The 17,609-nt window shown below is 41.2% G+C and overlaps 1 protein-coding gene across 2 annotated transcripts in view; it reads left to right on the forward strand.

Moving 5' to 3' along the window:
* The window catches only part of LOC117271663 (collagen alpha-1(XI) chain-like), a 106,595-nt gene that overhangs the window by 53,560 nt on the left and 35,426 nt on the right, over positions 1-17,609 (forward strand). For both annotated transcript variants that reach the window (XM_033649985.2, XM_033649986.2), the window contains 11 exons: positions 739-792; positions 3,222-3,275; positions 5,540-5,584; positions 5,842-5,895; positions 6,853-6,897; positions 7,281-7,334; positions 7,478-7,531; positions 8,860-8,913; positions 10,357-10,464; positions 11,304-11,393; positions 14,935-14,988. In XM_033649985.2, the coding sequence (XP_033505876.1) occupies positions 739-792; positions 3,222-3,275; positions 5,540-5,584; positions 5,842-5,895; positions 6,853-6,897; positions 7,281-7,334; positions 7,478-7,531; positions 8,860-8,913; positions 10,357-10,464; positions 11,304-11,393; positions 14,935-14,988 (666 nt within the window). The remainder of the gene's footprint in view (positions 1-738; positions 793-3,221; positions 3,276-5,539; positions 5,585-5,841; positions 5,896-6,852; positions 6,898-7,280; positions 7,335-7,477; positions 7,532-8,859; positions 8,914-10,356; positions 10,465-11,303; positions 11,394-14,934; positions 14,989-17,609) is intronic.

Raw genomic sequence — 17,609 nt, forward strand, 5'->3', positions numbered from 1 at the left:
GTTAGGCATACGTTACAAGCACAAGTAGACAGTGTTTATGTACTTAATCTCCGTGCCAGAGGAGGGGGACAAAAGTTTCTCCCTCTGGCTTTATATTACATCACACAATCACAGTAATGATCTCAGTTAGGAGTAATTTTGATTTAGGCAAGCAAAGAAAGGATACGCTAAAAACTAAATTGACAGTTTGGTGGACTTGTTGCTTTTAGCTGCACTATAAAGTTGTTTTCAGTCATTTTACTAAACTTTAAATCACCATTTGCCACAGATGAGCTACTTTGCAATGCTATATCAATCATGCATTTTACATTTTCATCCTGATTTGCATAAATTCAGCACAACAGTGCAGTGTAAGTGCAAATTACCAGCACCAGTAGTTAGAGGTATTAGATTCATGATAAAAAATAAAATTAAAAGTACCTGACCTTACTTTCAAAGCACACGGGACAGTTACCTCAGATTCCGTGCACCACTTTACGACCATACTCTGTAATGACCAAAATGGACCAAAGTGAATTCATATTTGGGTGAAAAGCAGAAAAGCCTTTACACGGATGATGTCATGTTCATAAACATGGTATTAAAATATTTCCCACACCAGAAGTAAAACTTTATGGTTATAACTTTATTGCTTTCGCAATGCTTCTGTGAACTTTACTGCCGTCTCCCAAAGATGTCTCTGGTGACACAGTGAGAATTCATCATGTTTGTTTTGTTTTTCTTTGCTCCCTTTTTTAGGGAAAACTCGGAGTCCCCGGTTTGCCTGGGTACCCTGGTCGACAAGGCTCCAAGGTGTGTGATGAGAGTAATAATGCACTCCATTCTTACTGTGAATGCTTCCACTCCACTGGGAGGTCATAGATCAGTGCCGGCTGTAGGTGTTCAGTGTTTTGGTGAAGGGCAGATCAACAGAGGAGACGTTCGCCACCTCAGTAATGTTGAAGGAAAATTTCTGTGTTTGCTTGCTACATTACCTTTTCAGTGTGAAGCTACTATGCTTGTATGTGTTTAAATGCATGTGTACATGTCTGTTTCACATCCACTCATGTCTAATCTAGCTCTCATATACCTTTCTACAATCTGCAGACTTGCTGACTAACCCTTACTCACACAAACACAAACCCGAGGAGACACCTACTGTACTCTCGCAGCAACTCTCATAGGGAGCCTAAGTGGCACGGTCACCCGCTGGAGTCATCAGCTGTCCTCCCTCCTTACACTCTTCCAGGCATTATCTAACAGTCTGGCATTCCTTGCACTGTAGCGCTGACCACTGTGCCACAGCTCCACTATCAAGATGTGCTGCTGCAGCTGGTTCCTCTCTGCTGCTGTCAGCACTGACAGCTTGGCACTGATATGACGGGTCAGATACACCTTCTCTCGCAACATCCAGATGGGCAAGTCTCCCGCTCTGTCTGTTAAGGTCAGCAGGATCTGAGCTGAGCGTGGCACACAAATTAATAGGAGACCTGGACAAATTACACAAAGTGGGAGAGACATAGAGGGAAGTTAATGTTCTAATGTGCAGCGTTATATCAGTTCTTTTAATTACAGGATATTTTATAAGATGATGGCACAAAGAAGAGAATTGTTTGTATCCATAAATGATTTTAAACAAAGGCTGCCCACAGTGGTTCCCAGTGGAGCCCTGGATCAGATTTTCTTTTTAGAATCTTTATGCTTCAAACAGAAAAAAAAGTTTCTGTAGAGATAATAAAAGCGTCTTGGCTGTGGCATAAACAGTGCCATAGTTTCCTCTCTATAGCCTGCATTTGAAGAGTTTTCCTCCTCTTCTACAAAAAAACACATATCCAGAATTTAAAAAGTTGTGACACCCACTCTAGTCTAAAACAAAGTCTCAAGCTGTCTTTGCTTACTTATAATGAGGATGCTTTCATAAACTAAATCCTCCATCATTTTAAAGATACTTTACATTTGACAAGAAGTTAATCACTTTTCATATGTCATAGAATTTAAAAGATCAAGTGCTGTTTGTTGTTTGAGATAGAGACAAAAAAGACTGCATTGCCACTGCACAGTATGAGCTATGTTTTAAACTATTGCATCGTCCCAGAGTGTAGGTTCAGGGTCAAAGTCCTGGCCTGTTTGCAGCCTCTATCCCCCTCGATCAGCCTGTGCACGAATCCCTCCACTGGCTGTGTCTTTGGCCGCTGCACCCTATCACTCTCTGTTAACAGCTTTCCCACACCGTTAATTCTCGGTGCCATTTGCAATAGCTCCAGTTGACTGTCTTATCTCTGTGGCTCAAGTCAGGCTTGTCTGGTACCAGCTCTCCTTTCAGTTTACCATAACTGCACCTCTGTGAAAAACAAATTAAGCAGCATAGATCTCCCTTCTTGCTGTCTCCAAATGCTGGGCTGTTTACCTCTTGCAATTCAGCCCACGCTGCCTCGTTGTGGTGCCCTTGCTTATACCGAACAGTATTATGCCTCATATACATATGCATGTGAACAGTAATGAGCACTATGGATGTGCATTGCATCAAAGTATGTTTTAAACTCCGAAACACCCAGACACAAGCTCATGACCTTGTAGTGCTGCTGAGACAAAAAAATATTTACTTAAATTGGTTGAATACATATTTATGCCACCTAATGCTGCATAAAGCGAGGCTGTATTGGTAGGCTGCTCGCCACTCCTCTTATTCATCCAGTGGTGATTGCCCTCCTAGTATTTGTTTGACTGGCACCATTGCTGCTATCAGAGGGCACAGCTTGCGAAAGTCCAATAACTAAATTGCTGATGGGTATCAAGGGGATCTGCAGTTTCCCCTTCCTTTGTCTTTATTTGCTCCCACGCCTTTTTTTTTTTATCTTCTTCTTTTGCTTTCTAACTAACAACCTAACAGCACCTCTGTCTGTCTGTGTGTCAGAAAGTCTCTAAGTGGAGAGGAGGAGATTTTCCCTTTGGGCTCCTTTAAAGCAGCAAAAGAAGGTTCTCATTTATCTACGGGAACTCACAGCCTATAAAGCCGTAGCTCTATGATAAGAATCTGCTGGCTAGTATGGTATGGGAGTACTCATGTTAGGACACCACAGTTTCTCTATTAATTAGCTGTGGTCAGCAAAGCGCAGCCCCTGTCACATTGTTACTGGACAGAGATGATAGTAGACTTGTCTTATTCCATACCCTCCAGCCGTCTAATGTATTTCTCCTTTCTGTCACTTCTTTTTTATTCTTTCTCTGTACTTGTCTTGCAGGGCTCCAACGGCTTCCCTGGATTCCCCGGGGCGAACGGCGAGAAGGGAGCAAGGGTGGGCCTCAAAATTCACCGCTCTCTCTCCTTTTGAAGACATGTACACTTGGTCACTGCAGGCTGCTCTGTGTGGCTGATGGATTAAGAATAGATAGTGTAGAATACTGAAACACAGGATGGTCAGTGTGTGGTAGACCACAAGGCCACCAAGTCTAGCAGTCCAAGATGCACAGAATGTGACTAAGATATAGCTGGTTTGTGTCTGAATGAAAAAGGTATCATCAAGTTTTAACTTAAATTTACCTTGTTTCATTTGTTTGAAGTGTTTTAAGTATGCTTTATATCCCTTATTGTGCTGAAATTGTACACAGTTTATGTCAAATTAGTTTTATTTCTATGGCCCAATATCTGTAATCACAAAAAAAAAATAGAAGAAACCTCAGGAAGAGCAACAGAAGATGGATCTGTCTTTCAGACCAGGATGGACAGAAAAGAAATAGATGTTGTACATACCGTATGACAGTTTAAGAATCAACTTTCTCAGGGTATAAGTCTGCACGTGAATCCCTAAAATGTCACCATGGATGCAGAAAGTATATTTCACAGTTTTTATAACCCAAATGTGTATGAATTGCACTACAAAATATGAAAACACCAAGTAGCAACCTGCGGGGAGGAAAAATGAAGCCAATGTGGAAGTGCCAAAACTGCAGTTCTTCAAATGGCCACTTGAGGCTGGCTCCGAAACGGACTCAATCCCCATAAACACTCATGTTAAAATGCCCAGCATTACAGCAAAAATAAACATGTGGACAGCCAGTTTTGGTCTTTATAGCTAATTTAAACATCCATGACAACTGTACAGGGGGGGAATCTTTACATAACTCACCCGCCGTCTGCAAAGCAGTAATGACTGTATCTGAGGTTGCTAAGCAACCTTAACAAGCATTGTATAGCCTATTTACCTGAAATCCTGAGTGCAGAGCTGATCTTCTTCCAGATGCTATTAATAAGTGTGTATGCCTGCTGTCACAGTGGGACAGATGTAAAGCTCTGGGTAGCCATGCACTAACATGATCAACTTTTCCAGACTGAATATTTACAGAAGAAGGGAAAGATATCTGTCGGCTGTGATTGGTTTGTAATGTGACTCCTGTCTGACTGCTGAGCGTGTCCACTTCCTGTGTCTGTCCTTTCAAATTGAATTCCCACATGGTCCAGTCACATAGGTCAGCGACCAATGAAATCTTGCTGACTAATAAACTTTCTGGTCAACTGCATTCGGTCGACTATTAGGGGGCAGCCCTAGCAGCTACATCCATTATTTAAACAATCTATGGTAGACACCCGGACAAACTATGTCCACATCCAAGCATGTAATTATCATCTTATTCCATAACCACTGGCATTATTATGTTGCCGAAAGCTTCCTCTCTTTTGGGATGGCTTTGCATAAGATTTTGGAACCTGGCTGCAGCTCATATTCAGTCACAAGAGTATTAGTGAGGTCGATGACTGGCATGAGGCGATAAGGCCTGTTGTTCCAGTTCATCCCAAAGGTGGCAGATAGATTTTAGGCCGGGGCTCTGTGCAAGAGAGTCAAGTTCTTTGACATCAGACTCTGAAAACCATCTCTTTATGTACTTTACTTTGTCATGTTGAAACAGGAAAGGACCCTCCACAAACACTGGAAGCACACAGTGGCCTGAAATATCATTGTGTGTTGTAGCATTAAAATTTCCCTTGATTGGGACTAGCAGCTGAGGCCAAACTATGTAAACAGTCCCAGACCAAAAAGATAAAAGTGAGAAAACAGGGGTGTCCACATACTTTTGGCCTTGTAGTGTATTCAGGATTTAGCACTTAAAGGATGGACCCACTACTGTACTCAGCTGTGTAGGTGTAGCGTGGTCCAGTTGAATGAGTGAGTCACAGATGGAGGGATAAGATGTAGAGTTGCAGAATGGCAGGAAGGGTTATTATTGAAGAAACAAGCTCGTCTCTGCTCTCAGACAGACACTGAGAGGCAGACACCCGTGGCCCCAGCGTGCTACAACTGACAGGTAGTTCAAGCTGTCAAGTGCCTGTGGGTAACCACTTACCGCAGCAATTTGATTATTTATTTTTGTCCAAAGATGCTCAGATGGTTCTATTTCATCCCTCAGTCAAACCCTTTCAGCATTTGTAGCTCCCTGATGTTTGAGTATATTTGTAGTTGTTTTAGCTCAGACCCTCTACGAAGCAATGAAAAAGTACGTTTATTCATTGATGGTACAAGGAATGATTTTGCCTTAAATCAAAGCTTTTGTTTTTCTTTCTCAGGGAATCGCCGGCAAAGCAGGCCCCAGAGGGCAGCGTGGCCCAACGGTAGGAAATTTGTCTGTCTGCCAAGTCAGCTCAGGCTCTGCACATAAATGATTTATTGTGTTCAAATGAAAATCTCTTCCTATAGTGTAGTTGTGTATGGGCTTGATGTCTTTTGCCTTTTGATTCACAGGGTGGGGAATTGTAGAGATGGGATGGGAAGAACTGACGAACTGCCCTCTATTCAATTACTGTCTGATGTAGTTTTTCCTGTGTATGCATTTTTTTCCCTTACTATAACTGTATTGTTTTATATGTAGGGTCCACGTGGTGGGCGTGGTGCTAGAGGACCAACAGGAAAGCCAGGTGCAAAGGTGAGAGGCAGCACCATTTTAGAATTTGTAATGGTGGGACCTATGATAATCAATTTGTCTACGTGCTTAAGATTATATAAAGAAGATGTATGAAAGTGAACAATCCATGAATAAATAAATTTTGCCTGCCCCAATTATACATAAACGAACGACAGAAAACTTGTTGCAAAACTCAGCATTAACAGATGTGGACGTAAGCAGAGGCTACAATCAAATTTCACATCAGGTCTCAACCTGTGTACACAAGTTTAAGTCAGCGTGGACTTGAGGAGCAGCATAGTAAATCTGTCATATATTATTAATATATAAAAGCTTTAAAAAGGTATATAAAATGGACGTATAAATTAAATATTCCAAACTTAGCTGGAGTTCCATTGTCCACTGCAGCACTGTTGACCTCAGCAGTGATTTCTTTCCATACTGCGTTTTTAAGACTTCCTTTAATGCCAATTTTCCTGCTTCCAAATTGAACCAATTGGTTCAGTTGGACTTTGGACGTCAGCATTTCCATTTCTAGCTTAGAAAAGTTTCTCTTCTTGGCCATATTATGTCTCCCCATGTTGTAAACTCTTGGAGTGAGGTCTCTAAACTGAGAATATATTGTTACGGGATATTTAAGTGCTGATTGTTTTCAGCTGCCACATTTATAAACTCCCAATCGCCCCTATGCTTTGATTGGCAAGATATGCACGTTTCTTTAATCACAGGTGAATCCTGTCCTCAGATGATTTCTGCTCTTGGATCTGTTCTGGTTTATATGTTAGAGTGATTAATGAGGGTCAATGTGTTTAATTAACTGCTATTTACTGCCTGAATAAATCATGTTAAACACATAGGGATATGAATGTGCCTGTGCAAAATAGCTTGCTGTATAACCCCAGTGTCAGTGCTTTGCATGAGTTTTTTTCACACTTCATACTCTGACAATGTTTCTCTTCTCCTTTTCTTTCACCGCAGGGCACCTCGGGCAATGATGGACCAGGGGGTCCACCAGGAGAGAGGGTTAGTATCAGATGTTTTTTTGATCAGTGCCTCTTTAAAATTTTGAAGTTTTGTGCAGTGAGTTAGGCAGAAAAAGTACTGCAGGTGCATTGTGCTTGGATCATAACTCAAAGTGCATTCTAGCTATTTGTCCATTTAAAATTAAATCAAAAAGTGTGTGTGCTCTGCAGAAGCAGCTTCAAATTAAGAATGTATGTTTAATTTACCTGAGGAGACCCACTTCTCTTCACATCAAGCTGTCAAGCTATGATATGAAATCATGAGCATGTCTAATAAAAAGTAATCAGGGTATGAGAGGCAACTAGAATTTAATTAAATAGCAATAACTGTTTAAGGTTGTGTTGTGTTCTCTCATCTCACTCTTTTTATTTTCTTAATTAAAGGGACCTCAAGGACCCCAAGGACCTGTCGGCTTCCCAGGACCCAAAGGACCCAATGTAAGTAGCTGCTGTCAAACAGTCTCTGAGTTACCAACAACAAGTCCATGTTGACACCGTTCATATTAGCGCTTTGAATACTAATACTCACTTACGACCTGATGTCTTATTTTTTATAAATTGTCTACCTGTTCACCCCTCAGGGCCCCGCAGGAAAAGATGGGCTGCCAGGTCATCCCGGACAGAGAGGAGAGACGGTGAGTGGGTAGTTTTGCCGATGAATGCATTGTGCCCTGCCATTTGACCCTGAACATCATGCATCATCGCCCACTCACTCCACACTCGGTCTTGTAACTCTCTCAGATAGGTCGTACAAAAAAATAAAGCAAAGGAGAGGGTAACTTAGAGAGCATACAAATTGTGCTCTTCAGATGAAAGTAAAGCTCCTGTAAGAAAAAATGGAATACAGGCGGAGCTGATTCCGTACATCATGTAAAACAGTCGAAGTAAGATTATTGATTTTTTGATCACTGATGATGACAACACTAATCATCCACCATATACTTACATACTATCATGTAATACACTACATGTTTAGTGTGCTTTTATAAGGACTTGTTTACTGCAAATTTCCACCCAAACAATATGTTTTGTCTATTATTTATCCTTAAAATTAAGTATTAGCCAGTAGCATGACAATACTAAGCAGTACAAATACATGTTTGTTCATAAGGTAAATAGTTTGTCATTTTTTGGAGCGACACTTTCTTGATGCCAGAGCAATAATGTGCCTTACAGGGTAGAAAATTGTGATGGAAATTAAGTATATTTACTTAAGTACACTTTTGAGGTACTTTACCTAAGTATTTATTCCTCTTTTGCACTACATTTCAGAGAGAAATATTGTACTTTGCACTTTTTACTCCAGTGAGCTGTAGTTTCTAGTGACTTGATTTGATTTGACTAGATTTTCTTTGATAAAATATATATAGAATTTGTGATACAAAAAAGTAAAATATTATGCATTGCTGTATAGATTCTACCCGTTAAACTTAGCTCCTGTTTGAGCTGCTACAATAAAATGCTGCTTAGACATTAGTTCATCAATAATTACAATTTAATAATATAATGTGTGTATGTGTGATGGAGTATTTCTGCAGTGTGGTAACACCACTTCTATTTAAGTTAAGGAACTGAGTCCGTCTTCACCACCGCAAGGAAAGTACCTTAGATGAGGGTAACAGAATTTTGGATGTGAAATGATCTTCCTCGCTTTAAAAAGTTATTGTTAAAGGCTTATTATGAGACCAAATGAGTCGTGAAGGTGATTCCTTTTGCAGTGTACAATCAGAAGAAAGCAGATTGTCACTATGCTTAACAATACCTGGAAGATCACACTCACTTTATTAGTGACCAGCAAAAGGTGCAACAAATTCTTGCTGTCAATGTGGAGACATACAACTTACACTGATACACAGCTCTTACTGATTCTCTATATGGCTCAGACTCTACATTCTGTGCAGCAGAAAGTAAACAGTACACACTGTATAACCTTGCATGTGTGCATGTGTGTTTTCCCCTTCAGGGCTTCCAAGGAAAGACAGGACCTCCAGGACCTGGTGGGGTGGTTGGACCACAGGTATATATACAGCACAGTACACCGCTACAGCTATATTCCACCTCCTCACTTATTCTTTGTCTGTTGTTGGAGGATTATGAGACACTGAAATGTATGAAAGTATAAGACTGTAACAATAGCTGAATCCTGATAAAAAACAATACCCCTGTGTGGAGAATGTAATCAAAATGCATCAAGTGTTTTTGAAAAGATTTTTAAATGCATTCAGTGAGATCTCTTGTCTTTTGAAAGTAATGAAGTGTGGGCTGAAAATAAATTATTCCATCTCATTAAGACTTCTATTTATTGTTTAAGGAAAGTAAAAGTAGGCAAAAAAGAATGATTTGCTTACTAGTGTCAAATGTGAGATATCCTAAACATGTTAAAGAAGCTACACTGGAAAAGCTGGGCTGTCTCAGCAGTAGAAAGATGCAGACGATTTGAAATTGGTGCTACATGACCTGAGAAAACAAAGAAAAAGGACTGTGGCATTTGCTCAAGACGTAAAAAACTACCAGACTGCACAGCATCACATCCGACCAATAAATGCTCCCCCTGATAGGTAATGCAATGCAAACTCGTCTCTTTGACACAATGGCAGCTGACTGGTAACAAACAATCTCGCATTACAGCTAAACAGGGCACTAAAATATGTTTCTGAAAACATCTGAGGTGAGAAATAGACAACACAGGAACAGAATCTTGGTTTACATTTGATCAGCACTACTTAGCTTTACCGTTTGACCTCAGGTTTTCCAGCCTCCATTTTTACTGTGCAGGAAACAGTATGTTGACTACTTCCTGTTCACAAATTCTCACTATTACAGCTAAACAGGGCACTAAATATGTTTATGTAAACTATTTAGGCAAAAAATAGGCAATACAGGAACAGAATCTTGGTTTACGTTTGATCAGACACTACCTAGTTTTACCATTTGATCTCAGTTTTTTCAGCCTCCATTTTCACTTTGCAGGAAACAGTATGTCACTTACTTCCTGTTCACAAATTCTCACTTTTACAGCTAAACAGGACACTAAAATATGTTTCTGTATGTTTTTTAGGAAAGAAATAGGCAATACAATAACAGAATCTTGGTTTATATTCGATTAGCAATGCCTAGTTTCACCGTTTCATTGGGGCCTGGTCTTAGTTTGAAGGGAGGGGCAATATCAATATGTGGAAGTACAGCCTGTAGTTGGACTGTCAGTGAAACTCCGCCGGATGACGCAAAACATGTGATTCAGTGGTGAGCAGGGAAATCTAGGCACTGGTAGGATGGAGGGATGATTACTACATTTCATTTACACATGCAACCCACATTATTATGATTCAAAGCTGGTTTGAAATCAGCAGAGTACCCCTTTAAGTATTACTGCTGAATCAATATCATATCCCCTTTAGGACACAGTTGAAGACTCATTTTTATAGCACATTGACCTTCACATGTCTGTTGTCTCTTATAGGGCCCAACTGGAGAGACAGGACCCAGTGGAGAGCGAGGACATCCAGGCTCCCCTGGTCCACCTGGTGAGCAAGGTCTACCTGGAGCTGCTGGAAAAGAGGGTGGAAAGGTAAATAAGCATGTGTTTTGTATGCTACAACAGCAAAGAGCGCCAGTCATAAGTAGTTACATGTTTTCTGCCAAGTGTTTTTGTTCATTATGTATTTTCTTTGTCTTGTATGTTAGAGAATTACCATGGAAATTTGTTCCTGGCTTCTTTATTCCTGTTCTTGAAGGTTACTTGTTATGTACCTGTTTTTTCCTCTTTATTCCTACACTTGAACTACCCGTTGCATTTTAATGTAACAGACTTATTCTAATATTAGTTATGGGGAAAAGTTGGAAAAAATGTAATAAAGAGATGCACAAAACACTGAGTTGTGGCAAAATTATCTTGTAGCTGAAGATCAAACTGCAATGTGAAGTCATGTAATGTTCTTTGGTGATGCAGAACAGGGTATTCTTGTTTTCTTGAGATGTAGTCTCAGTCATTGTTCTTTTAATGACTCACATCAGAATAGGAACATGTTTTTTAGATGTTTTTTGAGCTCTGCAAGATTTTATACCGTTTATTTCCACTGTTACAAAACTGCACTGTTATTGTTAAAAATGAATGGGTCCAACAGACTAAAAAAATTCCTCTGATGGTTGTTTGTTAGAAATTGGCACGTCTTTTCTTTTTTTGCCTTCACTTCTTAATCACTCGCTGTTGTTCCCACATAATAAGGCATAATTTCAGCTTTTATCAAACCGATCAATCACTTTAATGGTTTTTCTCTGACTTTTCTCGGCCATTCTCACAGATTCTGCTCTGCTCATTGTTTTCACCCGAAGCAAGTCTGTTCAATGATTACCTGACAGTGTATAAGTTGTCAGCTCAGTGGATGCTATTCTTTGTCCCTTTTATAGGGTGATCCAGGAGGTCAGGGTCCAAGTGGCAAGCCAGGACCTGCTGGCCTGAGGGGCTTCCAGGGGGCAAGAGGTCTTCCAGGGGGCATGGTAACCAACAGACACACACATTAACACACTCATGCAATCATACACAAGTGTGCTATCCCACATTCTGAGCACACGCCTGGTTAAATCTAGTTCCAGACTCCAATTACCAGGCTAACTACCTGCTGTTAAACCAAATGTCAGGCTTGGCAGTGGACCTGACTGAAAGGTGCAGAACTGGCTCACATAGAAGTGACAGAGAGGACTGAGCCAGACACAATATTGATGAATTTTATCATCATTAATCTCAGCAAGGTTGAAGCAGGTTATAGGCTGTGGTAAATGTGACTTTGGCAGAGCATTTTAACCACCAAAATGTCCCTTATCAGCTGTAGTTTATGCATTCATATTTGGAGTTTCAGCAGTTGCAGATCCTCTTCATTAAAGAGTTCTCGTTGTATTTTCGATCAAAGAATGACTCATAGCTCTCTGATTCTGATTCAAACCCACGACTTTGTGAGTACATCACATGAACCCCGTAGCCTGCTGAGTAACCCCCGCATTAATTCTCAAAAGAAGTGGGTGTGTGTGAGAAAGAGTTCAAGGTGAGAGCGGATGGCTGTTGGAAGCTGACTGAGGATCAGCTTGAGGGACTGAGGCTGAAGCTCATCTCAAGGCTGACCATTAAGAGAGCACACGACAGCACAACCCAGACTTATTACTGCCGTTATGTTTGTCCCATGTGTGCAGAGGGATGGCTTTCCCTTCATAAGGGCAGCGCATACACACACTCTACACCAGCAAACAGAGCTTCCCACTGTCTCCTAAAGTGATCCCATCCAATCACACACAGACACAAACATACATAAATGCATACACCTGTTGTACGAGCAGGAACGTAAAAAGTTAATCTCATTCTGTTAGCTGAGAGAGAGCAGGTAGGAATGCACACATTGAGCAGGCACACACACAAATAGTTTATACCTATCCAAAAGAGAAAAATAGATTGATGCACACACACACACACACACACACACACACACACACACACACTCACTCTCTTCATCCCATCTCTCACTCTTGAGGAAAGGCACAGTAGCAATATACGAGCCAATAAATAACTTTTTGTGTGTCTGGCAAAGAAAGATCCTTCCAGCCTTCTAATGCACCATGGTGAAATGTGGAACCCGGGGAGGTGGAGAGCCTGCTTGGCAGCGTCTGCACCCCCTGGCTCTGTCGGAGCCTGTAAATTAGTTATTATAATGAAAGTCTTAACTGCCTCTGGTGAACTGTTTTCCATATGCAATCTCAGCCTCCTGGTGCTATTATTCAGCAGCGCAGGCATTGCCATTCAAGGGCCAGATCTGGAGGAGATGACAGGGGTCCAGAGATAGATGGACTATACTTGAACTTGTGGCGCACCGTGGGCTTCAGAGCCTTGTCATTCCTTCTCCTTTTCATTTCCTTTTGAAGCTCATTAAATGACTCCTCTTGCATTACTAATATAAATACACCTACAGATTAGGCTATATCATCATTTATTAAGTAATGGCTAATTTATCTCCGGTGGAGCTGAAATGCAGCCTAAGTAAATGTTTTGAAATATTGGTATTTCATTAATACGGAAGAGGATCAGGGCCACGTGTGAAAAATGTATATGAGTTCTAGGTTTTAAGGCAGAGTTCTGAGTTCCCATTCATTGTCCATGGAGCAGCTCCAGACTTCATAGGCACTATCTCACACCTGGCACAAAGTGGTGTGCAGAGCAGCCGACTGTCATGCAAGTTTCAGATCAAGGCAGATGTCATTTTCAAGGCCAGCACCGACGCTGTGAAAGTAGCAAATGCTCCCATCTTTTTGGCCATGGGTGTGTAGGTTGTAAAATAAAGTGTGGTCAGGCGCATTGTTGACGTATTGCTAATTTAAGGTAGCACAAAGCGATTGCGCCATTGCCACACGGTTTCATATATTCAGCGTCATACTTGGTTTGGCCATGTTGTCGAGCTAGTTTGCTGTCTCTGTTATGTAGCTGTCTGTTAGTTACTCAGTCTAGAGCAGGAAACAGACCTTCAAAATAAAATCTATGTTCCAAAAATTCACTGCACTTCAAAATAAAGTGTTTTTTACAAACTTGACATATTCGTGAGTCGCTTGCGGTCCATTCAGAATGGATCGGCAACCCACTTTTGGACCATGATCCACCAGTTGGAAACCACTGCTTTAGACCATTCGCTATAGATCTTTTAAATAGGGCCCTGCATCCTATGACATCACAAGAGAGAGAAACTCATGTTCACAAATATTGCCTAAACTGTCCTAATCCATGGAAATAACATAATAGAAGTCTTAATTTAGGTGGTGTTCCCCTTTAAATGGTTGGTTCACCCAAATATACTTTCTCACTCACCCACTGGTGCCTCACCATAAAGATAGTTTTGGTTTCATGTGCTCATATTTCAAGATGTCTGATGTCTGAGATTTCTACCGCAACCCCAGTACAATGGATGTGAATGGAATTTAGTTTGTGATGCTCACAGCATTGAAAAGTGGCTTTTCAAAAGAAACATCTCTCTTTAGAAACAATGCCCACTTTACACTGGATAATCCACAGATGTCACCATGAACAGTTGTCACGTTGTCTGTCTGTTTAGTAGAAAGTGCTTCTAAAGAAATCTGTGCCGCTGGATATTTTAAATGTAATTTTTCATCACTACAAGCACCATAAACTAAATCCAATTCACCTCAGTTTTATTGGGATGACAGCAGAAATCTCCTACACTTATATTACAAGACCTGGATAAATAAAACCAAAGCTGTCTGCACAAGAAGTGAGTGAGAAAATAAGCTGAAGTGACCCTTTAATGACCTGCTGCCTGCGCAAATTGGAGGCTAATAACAGGGGATTGTCACATATTTGCCCTATGCTGTCATGTACATAAATCTGGAAGGAATACTATAAGTGGGGTTCAGAACACTTTATTTAAAAGTCAGAAGGAGGAACTTTTTCATCTTTCACTGGGGGCACATGAGGAGGTAGAGTGGGTCAACCTTAATCATAAGGTTGGCCGTTTGATCCTTGGCTCCTCCTGTCCACATGTCAAAGTGTCCTTGAGCAGGACGCTGAACCCCAAGTTGCTCCTGACGGTAAGACCAGTGCCTTGCATGGCAGCTCCACCACCATGGTGTATGAATGTGTGTGTGAATGAGGTGAATTTTGAAACACTTTTAAAGGGGATTTATAAAAGCAGCTCATTTACCATGATATATTTTGGTAATGATAACATCATCACAAATATATACACAAAGAGATGCTATAATTACTATAATTCTTTTTATAGCTATAATTACTAATGACTGTTAATAAAAGATTTCCTTCCTTTTTATTACCATATATAAATCACAAATTGCTGCTTACTGTGTGCCTTTCTGTATCTGATCTCTCCACATACACAGGTACACACATATCTTCACACACGTGCACATAAACATGCACACGGTAACATTTAAAGGCCCATTTGACAGCTGTGATTACTGCTCTTTGAATGGCATTGAGCAGCAGCCTGCAGTGAGTGAGATCTAACCCTCTCCTGTCCTCTGCTTTCAGGGTCCAGCTGGCTTAAAGGGAGGAGAAGGGCCTCAGGGTCCCCCCGGCCCTATCGTAAGTAGCCCGTTACTATGGTTACCTCATCCTCTCTTGCCACAGAGATTACAGTGGAAAGCGACTTGTGCTTTTGGAGAATGGAGTTGCACATGCTGTGCGCTGCTCCACTCTCCAGTCGCTCAGCAGCACCCGTAATGTAAACTGCAGTGCAGAAGGTGGTAGAGCAGGGCAGGGTGGCATGATTGAAGTGGCACCACAGTAGTTGTTCAAATTACAACGGTAAATGTCACATTACATTTTGCAATTTGTTTCCTTTGTTTAGTTAAATTGAAAGAGAAAAACATAAAACACTTTTATCCTCTGTTTCTCTTGTCATAAAGTGGATAGCACCACTAATTTTTTTGTTTATCGCCTCTCATACAGATGTCGTTTGTGTTTATTATTATATTGCTCCAGAGAAGATTTTGCATTTTAAAATAAGAGAGCTATGAATTTGCATACTATGGTTTGATAAAAGCAATGTGCTGCTTGATTTGTGGTGTTTTTTAGAACAGCTAAGAGATATTTTTAGGTATGAAACTAACACGAGCGCTCAACAACAACACTTTGAAACACGGCCTAGTCATTCCTTAATTGCCCAATTTAACAACTACAGTAGTTTCATCCCAGTAACTTGATTGGTCTTATATGTTTTCCTCTAGTTACTATAGAAACTGTTGGGACACAGATGGTGGAAATTTGTGTTTTTATTTTTGTATGTCCACTACTTTCAGAGAAACTTCGCACTCAATCGATAATCACACGTAATAGAGTTAGGATGTTTTTCTCTGTGATTATGGGTACTTATGTTGCATCCTCTGGATCACTGACTCCCCCCGTATTCACAGTAAAGGACATCCTCTTAGATGCCATAGCTGCATTCATATACTGTGCTTTTGCTCTCACAAAGTGTAGGACCCAACAAAGGAGCAGGAGTGGCAGGGCAACCCATAAATAAGCACTTTTTTCCCCCCTGCCTTTGTCTCTGAGCCCCTCAGTTAGCGATATATGCAATGAAAAGCCTCGGGAGCTCCGGTGGTGAATCTGTACAGAAAGCTGACTGACAGGCAGCTTTGAACTGTCTGACATTTTGTTCAAGCGTTAAACGCAGGCTCCCGATAATTGCCCCTGCTCACCAGCGACAGAGCAACCCCAGATTAGATGACAGCGGATATGCAGAGCACGGATGAAAAGATGATGAAAGCGAAGAAGAGAGGTGTTCTTTGAGCGAGTTAAAACCGTTTCCACTGCAAAATGAGATAGTTTTCTTAAATTGGCTTGAAAGTGAGCCACTGGTTGAAAACATGTGATGGACTGTTTTGGTAGCGTTTGGAGGGGGGAAAAAAAACTCCTTAAAAAAGAGGCCAGTGTGCAATGCCCACGCACACAAGAGATCTGATATTTTCCTCCATCGATTTCCTGCCAGAGATTGAGCTGCTGTTGTGCTGTGGGAAAGTCTGTGAGTGCCGTGTGTGTGTGTGTGTGTGTTGCTGTTTCATAGACTTTTTAGAGGGGGGTGTGTGTGTGTGTGTGTCTGAAAGAGACAGACCAAGAAACCAAGAAACTGCAGTGGGGGGAAAAAAGAACAGAAAGCATGTATGCGACAAGTTGAGTCACAAACAGAAAAACTTTGTGTTTGCCGTTTTGATTTCTAGCCAGAGAATCACGTGTGGGAGAAGAAACACGAGTGAAATGAGAGGGAGGGAAGCAGAAAGAAAGAATGTAAAGTTATGTGAGTCAAAGAAACCTGTGTGTGCGACTGTTTGTGTGTGTCCTGGCGGGCAGGTTGGCAGGCAGGGGATGACAGTTTGGAGCTGCGTAAGTGTGTGTGTGTGTGTTTCACCGGCACTGTCTGTCATGAAATGGGCCAGGCATATGAGTGCCAGGTGGCAGCTCACATCAGCAGCTGAATCACTCTGTGTGTGTGTGTGTGTGTGTGTGTGTGTGCGCGCATCAGGGTGAATCTTCCACTTGTACACATGCAAGTTTTATTTGAAAGCAGCCTGAGACCTTCCCTTGAGAAAGAGAATAAAGTAATGACCTGCTCATCTAAAATGTAGTCACAGTTTATGTGATTTGGGGCCGCCTAGATGGTGATGAGCACCCACCTGAGCATAGTGCAGAGCGGGTAATAAGACACGCACACAAAGAATGGAAAGACCTTCCATAGGGCCTTGGCAGAGGAGAGCAGCTGAATCCTATTAGTTAGATAAGAGTCCAGTCATAAGCATGGCTCTCATCTTAGTGAAGCTTTGAGGCTGACAGCAGGGTTAACATACTTAGTACTTAGTAGTACTTATAATAATAAGTTACTAAATTTGAAGGAGTGACCAACCAAAGCAAGTTTTGCTGGCTGAAAAGGTGTAGGCTGTTCCCGTGTTCCTTGATCTGACAGTTTGGCTCATGTCTCATTGGCTAACATAAAGGTGGCCAGGTTAATGGCCTGTACTGCAGCCAGCCACCAGGGGGCGATCAAGATGTTTTGGCTTCAGTTTTAAGGAGCATCATCTATCTATATTATACAGTCTGTGATATATATATATATATCTTAGGGATGTCAGGAGATTTAAAAATGAATCTACTAACTAAGCTAAATTAATTGCACACATCAATTTTTGCTGCGGAAGTATTTAAAAAAA

Source organism: Epinephelus lanceolatus, chromosome 12, assembly GCF_041903045.1.
Source record: "Epinephelus lanceolatus isolate andai-2023 chromosome 12, ASM4190304v1, whole genome shotgun sequence".
Taxonomy (NCBI): Eukaryota; Metazoa; Chordata; class Actinopteri; order Perciformes; family Serranidae; genus Epinephelus; species Epinephelus lanceolatus.